Here is a 15,244-nt window from a genome sequence, read left to right on the forward strand (position 1 = left end):
AAGCTAGCTTCTGCAAGTTGCATCCCCACATCTAGCCATGCTTTCCCCTCCTGTGCCACCATTAGAGGATTTCACTCAATCACACTCCTCAGGCCAGAATCCTAGCAGAACTTCCAGTCCTGCGTTAGACACTGTAGATTTCATACTCTCCAAACCCCTGGGTGTTCATTTATTTATAAGATAAGTGAACCTGATACCAACCAGAGAGGTTTTTCTTGCTCTCAACACCATTCTTAAATACAAAGAGGTCCATTCTATTATTTTATATATTTGTCTTTTTTTTTTTTTTTTTTTTTATACAAATTTCTGTTTAAATAGGGAGCAAGCTTTACCCTGCATACAGATCCAGCTGCAAAGGGAGATCTGTGATTTTGGCAACCAGGCTGACCTGCCTTCTGGAAATGGAAACAAATCTTCAGGTGGCCTGCAGAAGACATTCTCCAAACTGACATCCCGGTTCACCAAGAAAGCTTCATGTACTAGCTCCAGCAGCAGCACAAATTATTCCATCCAAAATACCCCTTCTAAAAACATCTTCATAGCTGGATGTTCAGAAGAGAAGGCCAAAATGCCTGGCAATATTGATACAAGGTTACAAAGCATTTTGAACATTGGCAATTTCCCCAGGACTACAGACCCTTCACAGTCAGCTCAGAATTCCAGTAATCCAGTGGCCAATGGCTTTCTCATGGAGAGGCGTGAGAACTTCCTGCATGGAGATGATGGCAAGGATGAGAAGGGTATGAACTTACCAACTGATCAGGAAATGCAAGAGGTGATAGATTTTCTCTCGGGCTTTAACATGGGCCAGTCACATCAGGGCTCTCCGTTGGTGACAAGGCGTAATTCTGCTGCCACAGCCATGGTGACTGAGCAGAAGGCAGGAGCCATGCAGCCACAGCAGCCGTCACTGCCCGTGCCCCCTCCACCACGGGCACCCCAGGCTGGGGCACACACACCTCTGACACCCCAGCCGGGACTGGCACCTCAGCAGCAGTCCCCAAAGCAGCAACAACCTCAAGTCCAATACTACCAACACCTACTCCAGCCCATTGGACCGCAGCAGCCCCCGCCCCAGCCTCGGGCACCTGGGAAATGGGTACATGGCTCATCCCAACAGCCAGGGCAGACTGTTGGAGCAGGTCTGTCTCCTCTTGGTCAGTGGCCTGGCATATCTGATCTCAGTTCTGACTTGTACAGCTTGGGTCTGGTGAGCAGCTATATGGATAACGTGATGTCAGAGGTTCTGGGACAGAAGCCGCAGGGACCTAGAAATAACACATGGCCAAACCGTGACCAAAGCGATGGAGTCTTTGGAATGCTGGGAGAGATTCTGCCTTTCGATCCTGCAGGTATGTGAGGCCTCCCACCCCTCGCCCAGTGTCAACAGCAAACGCAACTGCTGAGGTCTTCCCAGGGCTTGTCTACCGCAGCCTTACTTGTGAAGGTGAAATCACTTAATCCCCCTTTACGACCCTTTCTCACTGTGGAGGCGAGTGTGGGGCAGATCTAGCAAGAGTGGGAAACAGTGGTGAGAAAGGGGCTGAGAATGTGAGTGGACTATTTTTCTTACTTTATGGAGAACAGAACTGAGGCTAAGAGAGGTTACTTGAATAGCTCAAAGTCCCATAGTTCAAGTTGGCTCCAGTCTAGGCCTGCCCACTCCCAGTAGCCAAGATCAACAGTCTTTTGTGGGGTGCTTTTTTCCTGATTAAATAACCTGTTCTTTGCGATGCTTTTTTTTTTGTCTAAACTCTAGGGCTTATGATAGGTGACAGACACCCTCCTGCCTTCATAGAAAACAGCTTTTCCTGGCCTAGACAATGAAAATACCACCAGAGTCATCTTAAGAAATTAGAGAAGGAATTTACAAACAAGAACAAACTAGGAGGAGGAATTAAGGGGGAAAAGCCAAAAATAAGTAAATTAAAAAGAAAAATAGAGTAGAAATTGCAAATAACTCTAAAGGATCTTTGGAAGACCAATAAAATATATAAGCCAATTTATTCTAAGCTTGATTAAGAGAGAACAAAGAGAAACAAAATTAGGAAATAGGATACATTAAAAGCACTTTAGTGGCTCATGCCTGTAATCCCAGCACTTTGAGAGGCTGAGGCGGGAGGATCACTTGAGGCCAGGAGTTCAAGACCAGCTTGGTCAACATCACAAAACCCTCATCTCTAAACAAAAAATCAGCTGGGTGTGGTGGTGCTTAGGAAGCTGCAGCAGTAGCATCCCTTGACCCCAGGATTTTGAGGCTGCAGTGAGCTGTGATCATGCCACTACACCCCAGCCTGGATAACAGAGAGAGAGACCCTATTTCAAAAAAAAGCCACTTTAAGTCATTACCATCTAAGACTTAATAGCAATACATTTGGAAACTCAGCAGAAAATCGATTCTTTCCTAGCAAAATAGGCATTACAAAATTATACCAAGAAGTGGAAAACCTGGCCGGGCATGCTGTCTCATGCCTGTGATTCCAGCACTTTGGAAGGCTGAGGTAGGCAGATTGCAGGAGGCCAGGAGTTCAAGACCAGTTTGGCCAACATAGTTCTACAAAAAATAAAAAATTAGCTGGGTGTGGTGGCACATGCCTGTAGTCCCAGCGCCTTGAGGCTGAGGTGGGAAGATCGCTTGAGCTCAGGAGGTTGAGGCTGCGGTGAGCCATGATCACACCACAGCAGCCCAGCCTGGGCAACAAAGTGAGACTCTGTCTCTAAAAAATAAGTAAATAAATGAAAAACAGGCCGGGCGCGGTGGCTCAAGCCTGTAATCCCAGCACTTTGGGAGGCCGAGACGGGCGGCTCACGAGGTCAGGAGATCGAGACCATCCTGGCTAACACGGTGAAACCCCGTCTCTACTAAAAAATACAAAAAACTAGCCGGGCGAGGTGGCGGGCGCCTATAGTCCCAGCTACTCGGGAGGCTGAGGCAGGAGAATGGCGTGAACCCGGGAGGCGGAGCTTGCAGTGAGCTGAGATCCGGCCACTGCACTCCAGCCTGGGTGACAGAGCGAGACTCCGTCTCAAAAAAAAAAAAAAAAAAAGAAAAACAAAAAAGACTATCTACCAAAAGCTAATAGCAAATAGTGCCTTATATAATGAAACAAAAATCATTTCAGTTAATATCAGGAATCAGACAAGGGCAACTGTTATCACCTGTAGCATGTAACTTTGTCTTGGACTTCACAGCAAATGCAGCAAGACAAAAAGCAATTAAATAAGTGGTCCAAGCTTTGGAAAATGATAGATTAAACAGCACATCTTTTTGCTAATAATATAATTGAACCCCCCCCGCCAAAAAATCTAAAATTAGTAAGAGAATTTGGTAACATAGGTACATGCAAACTTTTTTCTCTAATTAAATAGCAAAAGGCATACAGAAGTAGAAAATGTATTTCATTCATAGGTGAGTACTGTGAAATGTTACAAATAAGTATAGCAAATACTTGTACAAGTAAATCCCCACCAGAAGAGATTCCTTGCTGAAACACCCCCGCACTTGTTACAGGAGGGAAGTTAATGCTGGGGTTAACACTCCTTTTTTTTTTTTGAAACAGAGTCTTGCGTTGTTGCCCAGGCTGGAGTGCAGTGGCACAATCCCCACTCACTGCAACCTCTGCCTCCTGGGCTCAAATGATTCTCTTGCCTCAGCCTCCTGAGTAGCTGGGACTACAGGCACCCACCACCACACCCGGCTAATTTTTATATTTTTAGTAGAGACGGGGTTTTGCCATGTTGGTCAAGCTGGTCTTGACCTCCTGATCTCCGGTGATCCACCCACCTCAGCCTCCCAAAGTGCTGAGATTACAGGCGTGAGCCACCGCACCTGACCATTGCTCGTGTCTTCTGAAAATTCTTCGTGCCGCTGCTCCTGCTGTCTTGTGCTTGCTCCCCCTGGGTGGATGGATATAGGAAATCCTTGTGCCTGCAACCCTGGGCCACAAGAAGGGTAAACACCTCCATCCTGCTAAGAAACAGCAAGCCCACTGGCTACCACCCACTGCTGTGGGCACAGTGCGTTTTCTCTGATCATAAATGGTCTGTACATTTTTTGACTGTCATGTAACTAAATTCAGAATATAAACAGTATTTGTCAGAATCGTATCATATTTGAGGCCGGGCGCAGTGGCTCATGCCTGTAGTCTCAGCAGTTTGAGAGGCTGAGGCCAGCAGATTGCTTGAGGCCAGGAGTTCAAGACCAGCCTGGCCAATGTGGTGAAACCCCGTCTCTACCAAAAGTACAAAAAAATTAGCCAGGTGTGGTAGTCCCAACCACCTGGGAGGCTGAGGCACGAGAATTACTTGAACCCGGGAGGCAGAGGTTGCAGTGAGCTGAGATGGCGCCACTGCACTCCAGCTTGGATAAGTAGAGTGAGACTCTTGTCTAAAAAAAAAAATTTTTTTTTAAGGCCGGGCGCGGTGGCTCACGCCTGTAATCCCAGCACTTTGGGAGGCCGAGGTGGGCGGATCACGAGGTCAGGAGATCGAGACCATCCTGGCTAACACGGTGAAACCCCGTCTCTACTAAAAATACAAAAAACTAGCCGGGTGTGGTGGCAGCGCCTGTAGTCCCAGCTACTCGGGAGGCTGAGGCAGGAGAATGGCGTGAACCCGGGAGGTGGAGCTTGCAGTGAGCTGAGATCACGCCACTGTACTCCAGCCTGGGCGACAGAGCAAGACTCCGTCTCAAAAAAAAAAAAAAAAAAATTTTTTTTTTAAATAAGAATGTTACTGTATTTGACCTCTGAGTCCTGGACACCTCTTATGTCTGTAGACTACAAATCCTACTCTTTCCCTTCTGGGTGTTCCTTTCTGCCCCTGAAGTCCATGGTGTAGTTTTCTACCTGCCCCAAGGGCATAAGATCTGCATAGCCCTTGATGCAGATTAAGGAGGAGCGCCCCTCTGGACAGAATCAGAGGGCGCCAGCTAGTGCACCCGTCTGGATAGGCAAACTCAGTGCGGGATGGGGGTCGGGAGACAGGACAGTGTGACTGAGATCATCTTGTGACAGTGCCCTAGGATAAGCTGGTAATGGGATTGTGCCCTAGTATCTTCCCTAATTTTAAGCTAAAAAATGAATTGCTGAGTCACATTTATGATTCATGGATGCTTTCCTGCCATATGTTTTTTTTTGACACTTTCTGTAAACGCCATCTGTGCTTTTCTCCCATTTGTACTGCCCTGCGTATCCCCATTCAGCACTGCCAGTGTTTCCAGCCACCTCTTAAAGCATTCTGAAGTTGCATTTTATTCTTTGCCACACTTAAGATGTTCAGATGGAATGAGCAAATCTCCTGGCCAATAGCCAGGAAAATACCAGATCAAACTTTAGCTCAAGTGGGAACAGCATATAACCTCTATCTGGCTGACCCCAATGCTTTGATGCTTTGTTAACTTTCAGGTTATCAGTTGGCCAAAGTCATCATCTGATTTTCTAAGTTGTTAGCTAATGATTCTAGGTACAGAGCACCAAGACACTGGACTTCTTTTAAGTTGGAGTTTCCCTCTTGTCACCCAGGCTAGAGTGCAATAGCGCGATTTCGGCTCCCTGCCACCTCCGCCTCCCGGGTTCAAGTGATTCTCCTGTCCCAGCCTCTTGAGTAGCTGGGATTACAGGTGCCTGCCACTACATCCGGCTAATTTTTGGTATTTTTAGTAGAGACGGGTTTTCACCATGTTGGCCAGGCTGGTCTCGAATTCCTGACCTCAGGTGATCCACCCATTTCGGCCTCCCAAAGTGCTGGGATTACAGGCGTGAGCCACCAAGCCCAGCCCAGGTGTTTTTTTTGTTTTTTGTTTCTTTTTTTTAAGACAGAGTCTAGCTCTTTCTCTCAGGCTGGAGTGCAGTGGCGCAATCTTGGCTCACTGCAACCTCCACCTCCTGGGCTCAAGTGATCCTCCCACCTCAGCCTCCCAAGTAGCTGTGACTACAGGTGCACACCACCACACCCAACAAATTTTTATTTTTTATTTTTTTTGGTTGAGACAGAGTCTTGCTTTTTCTCCCAGGCTGAGTGCAATGGCACGATCTTGGCTCACTGTGACCCCTGCCGCCTGGGTTCAAGCGATTCTCCTGCCTCAGCCTCCCGAGTAGCTGGGATTACAGGCACCTGCCACCGCACCTAGCTAATTTTTGTATTTTTAGTAGTGACAGGTTTTCACCATCTTGGCCAGACTGGTCTTGAACTCATGACCTCATGATCCACCTGCCTCGGCCTCCCAAAGTGCTGAGATTACAGGCGTGAACCACCACGCCTGGCCCACACCCAGCTAATTTTTGTATAGACGAGGTTTCTCCATGTTGGCCAGGCTAGTCTCGAACTTCCGGGCTCAAGCAATCTGCCCACCTCATGCTCCCAAAATGCTAGGATTACAGGAGTGAGCCATTGTGCCTGGCTGATGCTAGAAATTTTTTTAAGTTATTAGTATTTGTCTTTAAAATCTAATCATGGGTAAATCAAACCATTTTTCTTTCTTTTTGTTTCTTTCACACTTACCTGCCTCTGTCCTAGGCAATGCCCTTCCAGACATCCCTGGCACACACTGTGCCTTAGCCCTAGGTGCTACAAGTCCCATCTCCCCACAGCAGGGTGCTGGGCACAGCCTACAGCCCACGCTGTGGGGCAAAAGCCTGGCAGCTCCTCACTGCCTTTCATTGCATGTGTGACCAGCATGTCAGCAAAGCACAGGGAAGGACTAAGAGGCCAGTTTCTCCCCAAACCCGGTTTGTTCCTTTTGTCGCCATGCAGTGGGCTCAGACCCAGAGTTTGCACGCTATGTGGCAGGAGTGAGCCAGGCAATGCAGCAGAAGCGGCAGGCCCAGCATGGTCGCCGGCCAGGCAACCCCCGGGGCAACTGGCCGCCTATGGATGACGCCCATCGGACCTGGCCCTTCCCCGAGTTCTTCACAGAAGGGTGAGTGCTGGGTACTGCACGGAATCCGAGTTTGAGACCCAAGTGTCCCCCGAGGGGCCTGTGAGAAGGGAGGCTCCTTGCCTGTGGGCATTCTTTTCAAGCAGTTCAATTCCAAGCCCCCGTGTGAGAGAGTGACATGGGATTAAATCTTTAGGGATCAGAGTCATGTGGCTGACTGTTAGATGCTAAGTAGTGTGTTGTGTCCCTGTGAACATGCCATTGGTATACATTCATGATTTTCAAAACAGACTCTTCAGCCCTAGACAAGGCTCTTACATGATGGTGCTTGTAAGATAAATGCATATTTAACACGGCCTTTATACTGAAATGAGTGTGGCTGTGAAGCCCACATGATTTATGGAATGCTGTCATTATAGCCTACAAAAAGCAAAGGTGTACAGTTGAGATTCTAGCATATTGACAGAATTGCGAATTTTTATCGTAAAGACAAGTGGGGATTTTTTTATATCCCATATTGCTACCTAGTTAATAAATCTGGGTGACTAAAGACCAGCTCAACTTTTAGTTTTTTCTTACTTCTTAATTTTTTTTTTTAACTTAAAAAAATTTTTTTTCTTTCAACTTTTATTGTAAGTTCAGGGGTACATGTGCAGGATGTGCAAGTTTGTTGCAAAGGTTAACGTGTGCCATGTTGGTTTGCTGCACAGATCTTCCCATCACCTAGGTATTAAGCCCAGCATCCATTAGCTATTCTTCCCCATGCTATCCCTCCCTTGTTTTTTTCTAAAACAAATTTCATATACAAACCATAGGCTTCTTAGAGGAATAAAGGGAAGTGATGAATATGTATTACTTTTGAAATAAGGCAAAGGAGGAAAACCTCACGTTTTAAGAAGGGAGAGACAAGAGACCACTATTTGGTTATGGGATGAATGCAGGGTAAGGACTGCCCTTTCAGGGTGGGGTGGAGGGTGGTGGGGCTGCAGGAGGCCCCGGCCCAGCTTCTCTCTCCGGCTTTCAGGGATGGCCTGCATGGTGCCTGGTCGGGTGCTCAGGGAGACTCTGCCAGCTCGAGTGATGAGACATCCTCAGCTAACGGGGACAGCTTGTTCTCCATGTTTTCAGGGCCTGACCTCGTTGCTGCTGTCAAGCAGAGAAGGTATGAAGGGATTTCTAAACCAAGGTGGGGAGAGAGGGGCATGTGAATGCAACCCACGGCTCACTCCCTGGGAAAGCCAGGAGCCCAGTCGCTCCTAGTCTCCCGGTGTGGGAGGAGGGGCTCTTCCAGCACTGCCCGGCTGAAGCCTCTAAAGAGCGCCTGCAGGAGGCGGTTTCCACAAGGAAGAGCCGGCCTCGTCTTGTGCCGGCTCGATTTGGGGGACAGGGTGGCTGGTGCTGGTCTGTGCCTTGCAGGAGGCACCCCTTTCTGTGGGAAGAGCAGGCCCTTGGTTGCGAGTTCTAATCTGGACTCACCAACAGGCTCTGCAACCCCAGACAAGGGGCTGGCCCTCACTGACCCTCAGTCTCTTTATTAAAGATGGATAAAATGACCTCTGAATGGCATTTCAAAGTTCAAAAAAGTAGTAATATAGCATATTCAGACCTGAGAATGTTTCAAAAGTGGTCCCAAAAATTAAAATGGGCTCTGAACTAAGAGGAGAGCTTGGTTAGAAATAAGTAGAGAAGGCCGGGCGCGGTGGCTCACGCTTGTAATCCCAGCACTTTGGGAGGCCGAGGCGGGCGGATCACAAGGTCAGGAGATCGAGACCATGGTGAAACCCCGTCTCTACTAAAAATAGAAAAAATTAGCCGGGCGCAGTGGCGGGCGCCTGTAGTCCCAGCTACTCGGGAGGCTGAGGCAGGAGAATGGCGGGAACCCGGGAGGCGGAGCTTGCAGTGAGCCGAGATTGCGCCACTGCACTCCAGCCTGGGCGACAGAGCGAGACTCCGTCTCAAAAAAAAAAAAAAAAAAAAAAAAAAAAGAAATGAGAAACTGCTGTGGCTATGAAAGCAAGGTTAGGGTGGCAGACTAAGGGCCATGGGAGTGGAGGGTACGCAGGGCTCCCAGGTACTCGAAGCCATGCTGTGGAGCAGAGCTGGAGGCAGGGTTACATGGTCCTTGCCAGACAGGCCAGGCTCCGTCGGATAGGCAGTGGGGAGCGGGTAGGTGAAGACAGAAGGGTACTTGCACAGAATAGTAGTGGGGTGGGGGGTGGCAGTGACCAATCCTGAGCACACATTCAGATGCTTTCTGTCCACACTTGTAGTCCCAGCTACTCGGGAGGCTGAAGTGGGAGGATCACTTGAGCCTGGGAAGTTGAGGCTACAGTCAGCTGTGTTTGTGCCACTGCACTCTAGCCTGGGCAACAGAGTGAGACCCTGTCTCAAAAATCAAACAAAAAATCATGTCAGGTTAGGCTAGGTGCTCTGAAGGAAAATAAAGCAGGGTATGAGGGTAGTAAATGCAGAGAACAGGTGGATGTTCTATTTTCAGAACTTAGTCAATGAGACTTCTGATGAGCAGAGAGCTGAACAAAGTGCAGCAGCAGCTGGTGGGGAATTGGCAGTGGGGTATGGGTGAGGGGGGAAGAGTCAAGGATGACACACAAGTTTTCCGCCTGAGCTTCTGTGAAGGGTGCCGTGAACTGAGGTGCAAAGCCTGCAGGAGGAGCAAGTTTGAGCCGGGGTGGAGTTTGAGACTGCTGTTTCAGACATATGACTGATTCGACTTTTAAGAAGTCACATCGGCCGGGCGCGGTGGCTCAAGCCTGTAATCCCAGCACTTTGGGAGGCCGAGACGGGCGGATCACGAGGTCAGGAGATCGAGACCATCCTGGCTAACACCGTGAAACCCCGTCTCTACTAAAAATACAAAAAACTAGCCGGGCGAGGTGGCGGGCGCCTGTAGTCCCAGCTACTCCGGAGGCTGAGGCAGGAGAATGGCGTAAACCCGGGAGGCGGAGCTTGCAGTGAGCTGAGATCCGGCCACTGCACTCCAGCCCGGGCTACAGAGCAAGACTCCGTCTCAAAAAAAAAAAAAAAAAAAGAAGTCACATCTGGCACCATCTCTGCAGAGACTGTTGTCTGCATGCAGGAGTGCTGGCTCTGATCTGGCCACATCCTGCCTTTTTCATTCGACCTTGTAACAGTCACATATCCTTAGTGCTTGGAAACAGTATCTCTTAAATGAATTAACAAAAAGCCAGCCAGGCCCGCTGGCTCACACCTGTAATCCCAGTACTTTGGGGGGCTGATGCAGGTAGATCACCTGAGGTCAGGAGTTTGAGATCAGCCTGGCCGACATGGTGAAACCCCATCTCTACTAAAAACACAAAAATTAGCTGCTCATGGTGGCACACGCCTGTAATCCCAGCTACTCCGGAGGTTGAGGCACAAGAATTGCTTGAACCTGGGAGGCGGAGGTTGCAGTGAGCTGAGATCATGCCATTGCACTCCAGCCTGGGAAAGAGAGTGAGACTCGGTCTCAAAAAAAAAAAAAAAAAAAAAGGCAAAGAAGGTGGACTCAGCATGTGAGTAAAGCCGGTGCCTGTCTTTGCCTGCCACCCCCAACCCCAGCTCCTCTGCCTGCACTGGCCGTGCAGGAGCGCATCATTCAGTGCGGGCTCCCCTTAGCCCCCTTTACGCCATGGACCCATGCAGCCCTCCTCCCCTCCTAGGCCTGGAGTCGCTGCAGCCTAGCACTAGTGTGTCCCATGCAGGTGGGCTGGGCAGGAAGCCAGGCAATCACTGCCCTGAGCTCTTGGTTCTTTCAGGAAACACAGCAGTGGAGAGCAGGACACCAGCACGCTGCCCTCACCACCTCTCCTCACCACAGTGGAGGACATGAACCAGGTATTCAGGCAGGCTCTGTGGGCACAGATTTGGGCTAGCTTCCACAGCTGCAGTTTTCAGAGGGCCTCAAAGTAATGAGGGGTCTTCTTTGTGATGATTAACTGTGTAAATGATTAGCCTCCTCAGCTGACTCAGAGCCACAGGACGTTCTACGGCTGTGCTGTGCAGTATGATAGCCATTCACCACATGTGGCTATGTAAATTTAAATACAAATAAAAATTCAGGCTGGGCATGGTGGCTCATGCCTGTAATCCTAGTGCTTTGGGAGGCCAAGGCAGAAGGATGGCTTGAGGCCAGAGGTTTGTGACCAACCCAGGCAACATAGACACTGTCTCTACAAAAAAATTAAAAGATTAGCCAGGCACAGTGGCACATGCCTATAGTCCTAGCTGCTCAGGAGGTTGAGGCAGGAGGATGGCTTGAACCCAGGAATTTGAGATTACAGTGAGCTATGACTGCACCATTGTACTCCAGCCTGGGTGATAGAGTGAGACTGCCTCTAAAATATTTTTTAAAAAGAATTAATCAGCCGGGCGCAGTGGCGATGCCTGTACTCCCAGCACTTTGGGAGGCCAAGGCGGGTGGATCACAAATGAGGTCAGGAGATCGAAACTATCCTGGCTAACACGGTGAAATCCCGTCTCTACTGAAAATACAAAAATTAGCCAGGCATGGTGGCACACGCTTGTAATCCCAGCTACTCAGGAGGCTGAGGCAGGAGAATCGCTTGAACCCGGGAGGCGGAGGTTGCAGTGAGCCGAGATCACGCCACTGCACTCCAGCCTGGGTGAGAGACAGACTGCGTCTCCAAAAATAAAGAAAAAATGTCCTCAGCTTGCACTAGCCACATGTGGCAAGTGGCTACCATTGCAAGAAGTTTTGTTGGATAGGGCTGTGGGAGTGAGTGGGGCTCTGACCCTGCCTCCTAGGTGGGAATAAGGGCCAGGGATCTGGGGAGGTGGGAAAAGATGATACATTGCCCAAAATGACACTAAGAACTCTCTTCTGTCTCTCAGGATAACAAAACCAAAACGTGGCCACCCAAAGCACCCTGGCAGCACCCTTCCCCGCTTCCCAGCACGCTGCCCAGCCCCAGCGCACCACTCTATGCAGTCACCAGCCCCGGCAGCCAGTGGAACGACACCATGCAGATGCTGCAGTCCCCAGTATGGGCCGCAACCAACGACTGCAGTGCCGCCGCCTTCTCCTACGTGCAGACCCCACCACAGCCCCCACCCCCACCAGCACATAAGGCAGCACCCAAGGGCTTCAAGGCCTTCCCTGGGAAGGCTGAGCGCAGGCCAGCCTATCTGCCCCAGTACTGACCCCAGGCCAGCCTGCCTGCCTGCCCAGAGCTGTGGGGATGGGTGTCCCCATCCCAGGGCCGCCTAGGTGACACCAGCCACTCAGAGGACCAGTGCGCCCCATCCCAGGGAGGGTTCCTTGGGGACAAGGGTGGTTGGCAGCTCCCAGCCTTTAAACCTGGCTTCTCAAACATTGGCGGCATCAGAGCCCTGGAGAGCCAGCTGGAGACACAGGCGTCTGGCCTTCGGGGGCTTGCTGGGGAACCTGCATGCCTAATAAGCCCCGCAGGTGACTCTGATGCAGGCGCCACGGCCACACTTGAAGAAACATAGCTCTTGGGTTTTTAGTCCTGCTTTGTGTTGAGAAGACATCAGGCCTGAAAGCTGAGGGCATAACTGACCATTTTTCAGAAACCCTCTCCTCCCTCCTCCACCCCTTGAGTGATGACCACACCAATCACTGTATTTTTCTAGCTATTTTTTTCATGTAGGTTTTTAGTTAAAACATCTCCTGCCTAAAATGCATTGAATATTTTAAGATAACAGATATACTGGCTGGAGGTTTGTTTAACACTATATTTAAGCTTATACAAAATGGGCAAAATATAGAATATTTGTGATTGGAAGCAGTCACCTGGGGTTTCTGTGGGTGGACAGTTCCTCGCCACCCAGCAGCACCCAGGAACTGCGGCCTTTCCCAGCTTTACGGAAGCAGGATGGTGGAACTCGTGTCGGAGGTATACTGCTGAAGGTGCGTGGTGGTGGACCAGCCGGCTGCTGTCCATGTGCAGAGCAAGGCTGCACCTGCTGCCCTTCGATCCTTCCACACACGGCCAGGACACTGCCACAGTCCTCGGGGTGTGGTCAAGGGGCACTCAGAGACACCTGCACTAGAAATTGCATTGACATTGTGAGCTGGCTCAGAAGACAAACCAATTAAGATGTAGATAGAAATTAATTTAAGGTCTTTTCTTAAAAAAAAAAAAAATCCACCTCATTTTCAGTTAACATGTGCCATTAAATAGATAACATCCTGTGGATTTAGGGATATTTTCCAGCCAGAATGGATCCAGAAGAATTGAATGGTGCTTAAATTGAGAAATAATAATAAATATATCTATATAGAATAGACATATCCCACTGTATATTAATTGAGGTTACAGAAAGTTCTTTATATAAAACTTATTTAAATTTTTCATATTTCATCTTTGAAAAAGTCTAATTGAGAAAAATCCATAATATTTTCTAGTATGAAAGTTTGACAGTATTAATATTTTTTTTATATTTTCTTAAATCATTAAACCATTTTAATATATGTTAACTACTAATAAATGGTTTATTCTTTCTAACTCCATATAAGCTTTTCCAGCAAAGATTGTAATAACACATTTATGTTCTCGTTTTTCTACAGATATAAGTAAATTTATATATAAAAATACCAAAAAGAGGACGGGCGCGGTGGCTCACGCCTGTAATCCCAGCACTTTGGGAGACCGAGGTGGGTGGATCACAAGGTCAGGAGTTCAAGACCAGCCTGGCCAATATGGTGAAACCCCATCTCTACTAAAAATACAAAAATTAGCCAGGCGTGGTGGCGGGCGCCTGTAGTCCCAGCTACTTGGGAGGCTGAGGCAGAAGAATCGCTTGAACCCGGGAGGCGGAGGTTGCAGTGAGCCGAGATTGTGCCACCGCACTCCAGCCTGGGTGACCAAGCAAGATTCCATCTCAAAAAGAAAAAAAAAAAAAGAATATATATATACACACACATATATATATGTATGTACACACACACACACACACACACTAATTCGAGAGGACCCTTAGGGTGTCTGAGCCCAGCCACCTGAGTTTTTAGTACTGTGTTGTCAGGCTGTTCCCAGGCCTCAGGTGTTGTCTTTTGTGCTGTGTGGGGATGCATTGCTGCCTGTATTTATGATCTTTTGCCGTGGTTCTGAGCATTCACCTCACCATGTTTACAAAGAACTGTTTTGTATATAGACATTTTCAGGCACGTGCTTTGCACCAACCCTGCGTGGCTCCTGTCTGTTAGCTGTCACAGTGTGCACACTAATCTCTGTTAAAGTTGTCTATGGCTGTTCTACTTGTAAGATAGTTTTCTATTTCCTTCAGTAATGTGTCCACAGTACCCTGTATTTCGAGTTCTATTATACTGATGTACTCTTGTTTTAATAGTGCCTCCCCAAAGGCCTCACCTTGGACAGAGGTCAGTCCTTGATGCCCCAGCACAGGTGACGTTGCTAATTGTCACTTTCCAGTTTGTTTTTCTCTGTTAAGGAAGACATTTTCTAATTGCATCTCCATGGGCTGTGAGACTGTGTGAAGCCGTTTGTGTGGTCTCCATGTAGGTGCTGTGTTCCCGGCACCGCCTTGCTCTGAACACTGGTAATTCCAGGTGCTGCGCTTGGCAGAGGGGTCTCGCCAAAGCGCATGTGTGTGCGTGTGTGAATGTATGTGTCCTTTGCATGGTCGGGCGTGGCTGCCTTGCTAGGGCATCAGCAGGACATTGTGTGTATAGTTACAATGCTTCCAAACTGGAACTCTACATTTTGTATCTTTTAAAGCTCCTATAAGTAAAATAACTATTGGCTTTATTAAAAATATACATTTAATAATACTTTGTATCCTTGTTTAAAATGAACTGCAGAGGACATTATGTCAAAAGCCCTGCCTGATTCATTGCTTTGAAAAGCTGCAGACTGAGTTGGTTTTTAGGTCAGCCTGTCCTCTGATTCTAGCAAGGGGAAGACCACTTGGGATATTACAGTGAGCTGAAGTGGATGGGCAGGAGGCAGAACAAGCAGCTACACCTCCTCTATTGGCTTCCCTAAGGCCCAAGCTGGTTTAGGCCCCTGTGCAGGGGAAGCCAGTGCCGTAGTGAAGGAGATGTCCTCTGAAAGGTGCAAGCTCTCTGGGTTGGGGTCTGCCAACACCCATGTCCCACCAAATGTGGATGCTGTGACTTGCCCAGCTAGCTTGTCCAATGAGGAGACCCAGGAATGAGGGCTTATTTTACCCTCTCCCCAAACCAGGGACCCAATCTATGGCAGAGATACTGTGCCACACAGGGATAAGAAGGACCTGTCTCTGCCTGCCGCAGTGGCTCACACCTGTAATCCCAGCACTTTAGGAGGCTGAGGCAGGTGGACCACGAGGTCGGGAAATCGAGACCATCCCGGCCAACATGGT

At 48.7% G+C, this 15,244-nt stretch overlaps 1 protein-coding gene across 7 annotated transcripts in view; it reads left to right on the plus strand.

Annotated features, from left to right (window-relative positions):
• The window catches only part of GARRE1 (granule associated Rac and RHOG effector 1), a 99,724-nt gene extending 85,052 nt beyond the window's left edge, over positions 1-14,672 (plus strand). For all 7 annotated transcript variants that reach the window (XM_065536421.1, XM_074023106.1, XM_065536424.1 and 4 more), the window contains 5 exons: positions 319-1,352; positions 6,754-6,919; positions 7,902-8,039; positions 10,654-10,732; positions 11,750-14,672. In XM_065536421.1, the coding sequence (XP_065392493.1) occupies positions 319-1,352; positions 6,754-6,919; positions 7,902-8,039; positions 10,654-10,732; positions 11,750-12,058 (1,726 nt within the window). In that variant the 3' untranslated portion in view covers positions 12,059-14,672. The remainder of the gene's footprint in view (positions 1-318; positions 1,353-6,753; positions 6,920-7,901; positions 8,040-10,653; positions 10,733-11,749) is intronic.
• Positions 14,673-15,244: the final 572 nt, after the last annotated feature.

Source organism: Macaca fascicularis, chromosome 19 (genome assembly GCF_037993035.2).
Source record: "Macaca fascicularis isolate 582-1 chromosome 19, T2T-MFA8v1.1".
NCBI classification, from domain to species: Eukaryota; Metazoa; Chordata; class Mammalia; order Primates; family Cercopithecidae; genus Macaca; species Macaca fascicularis.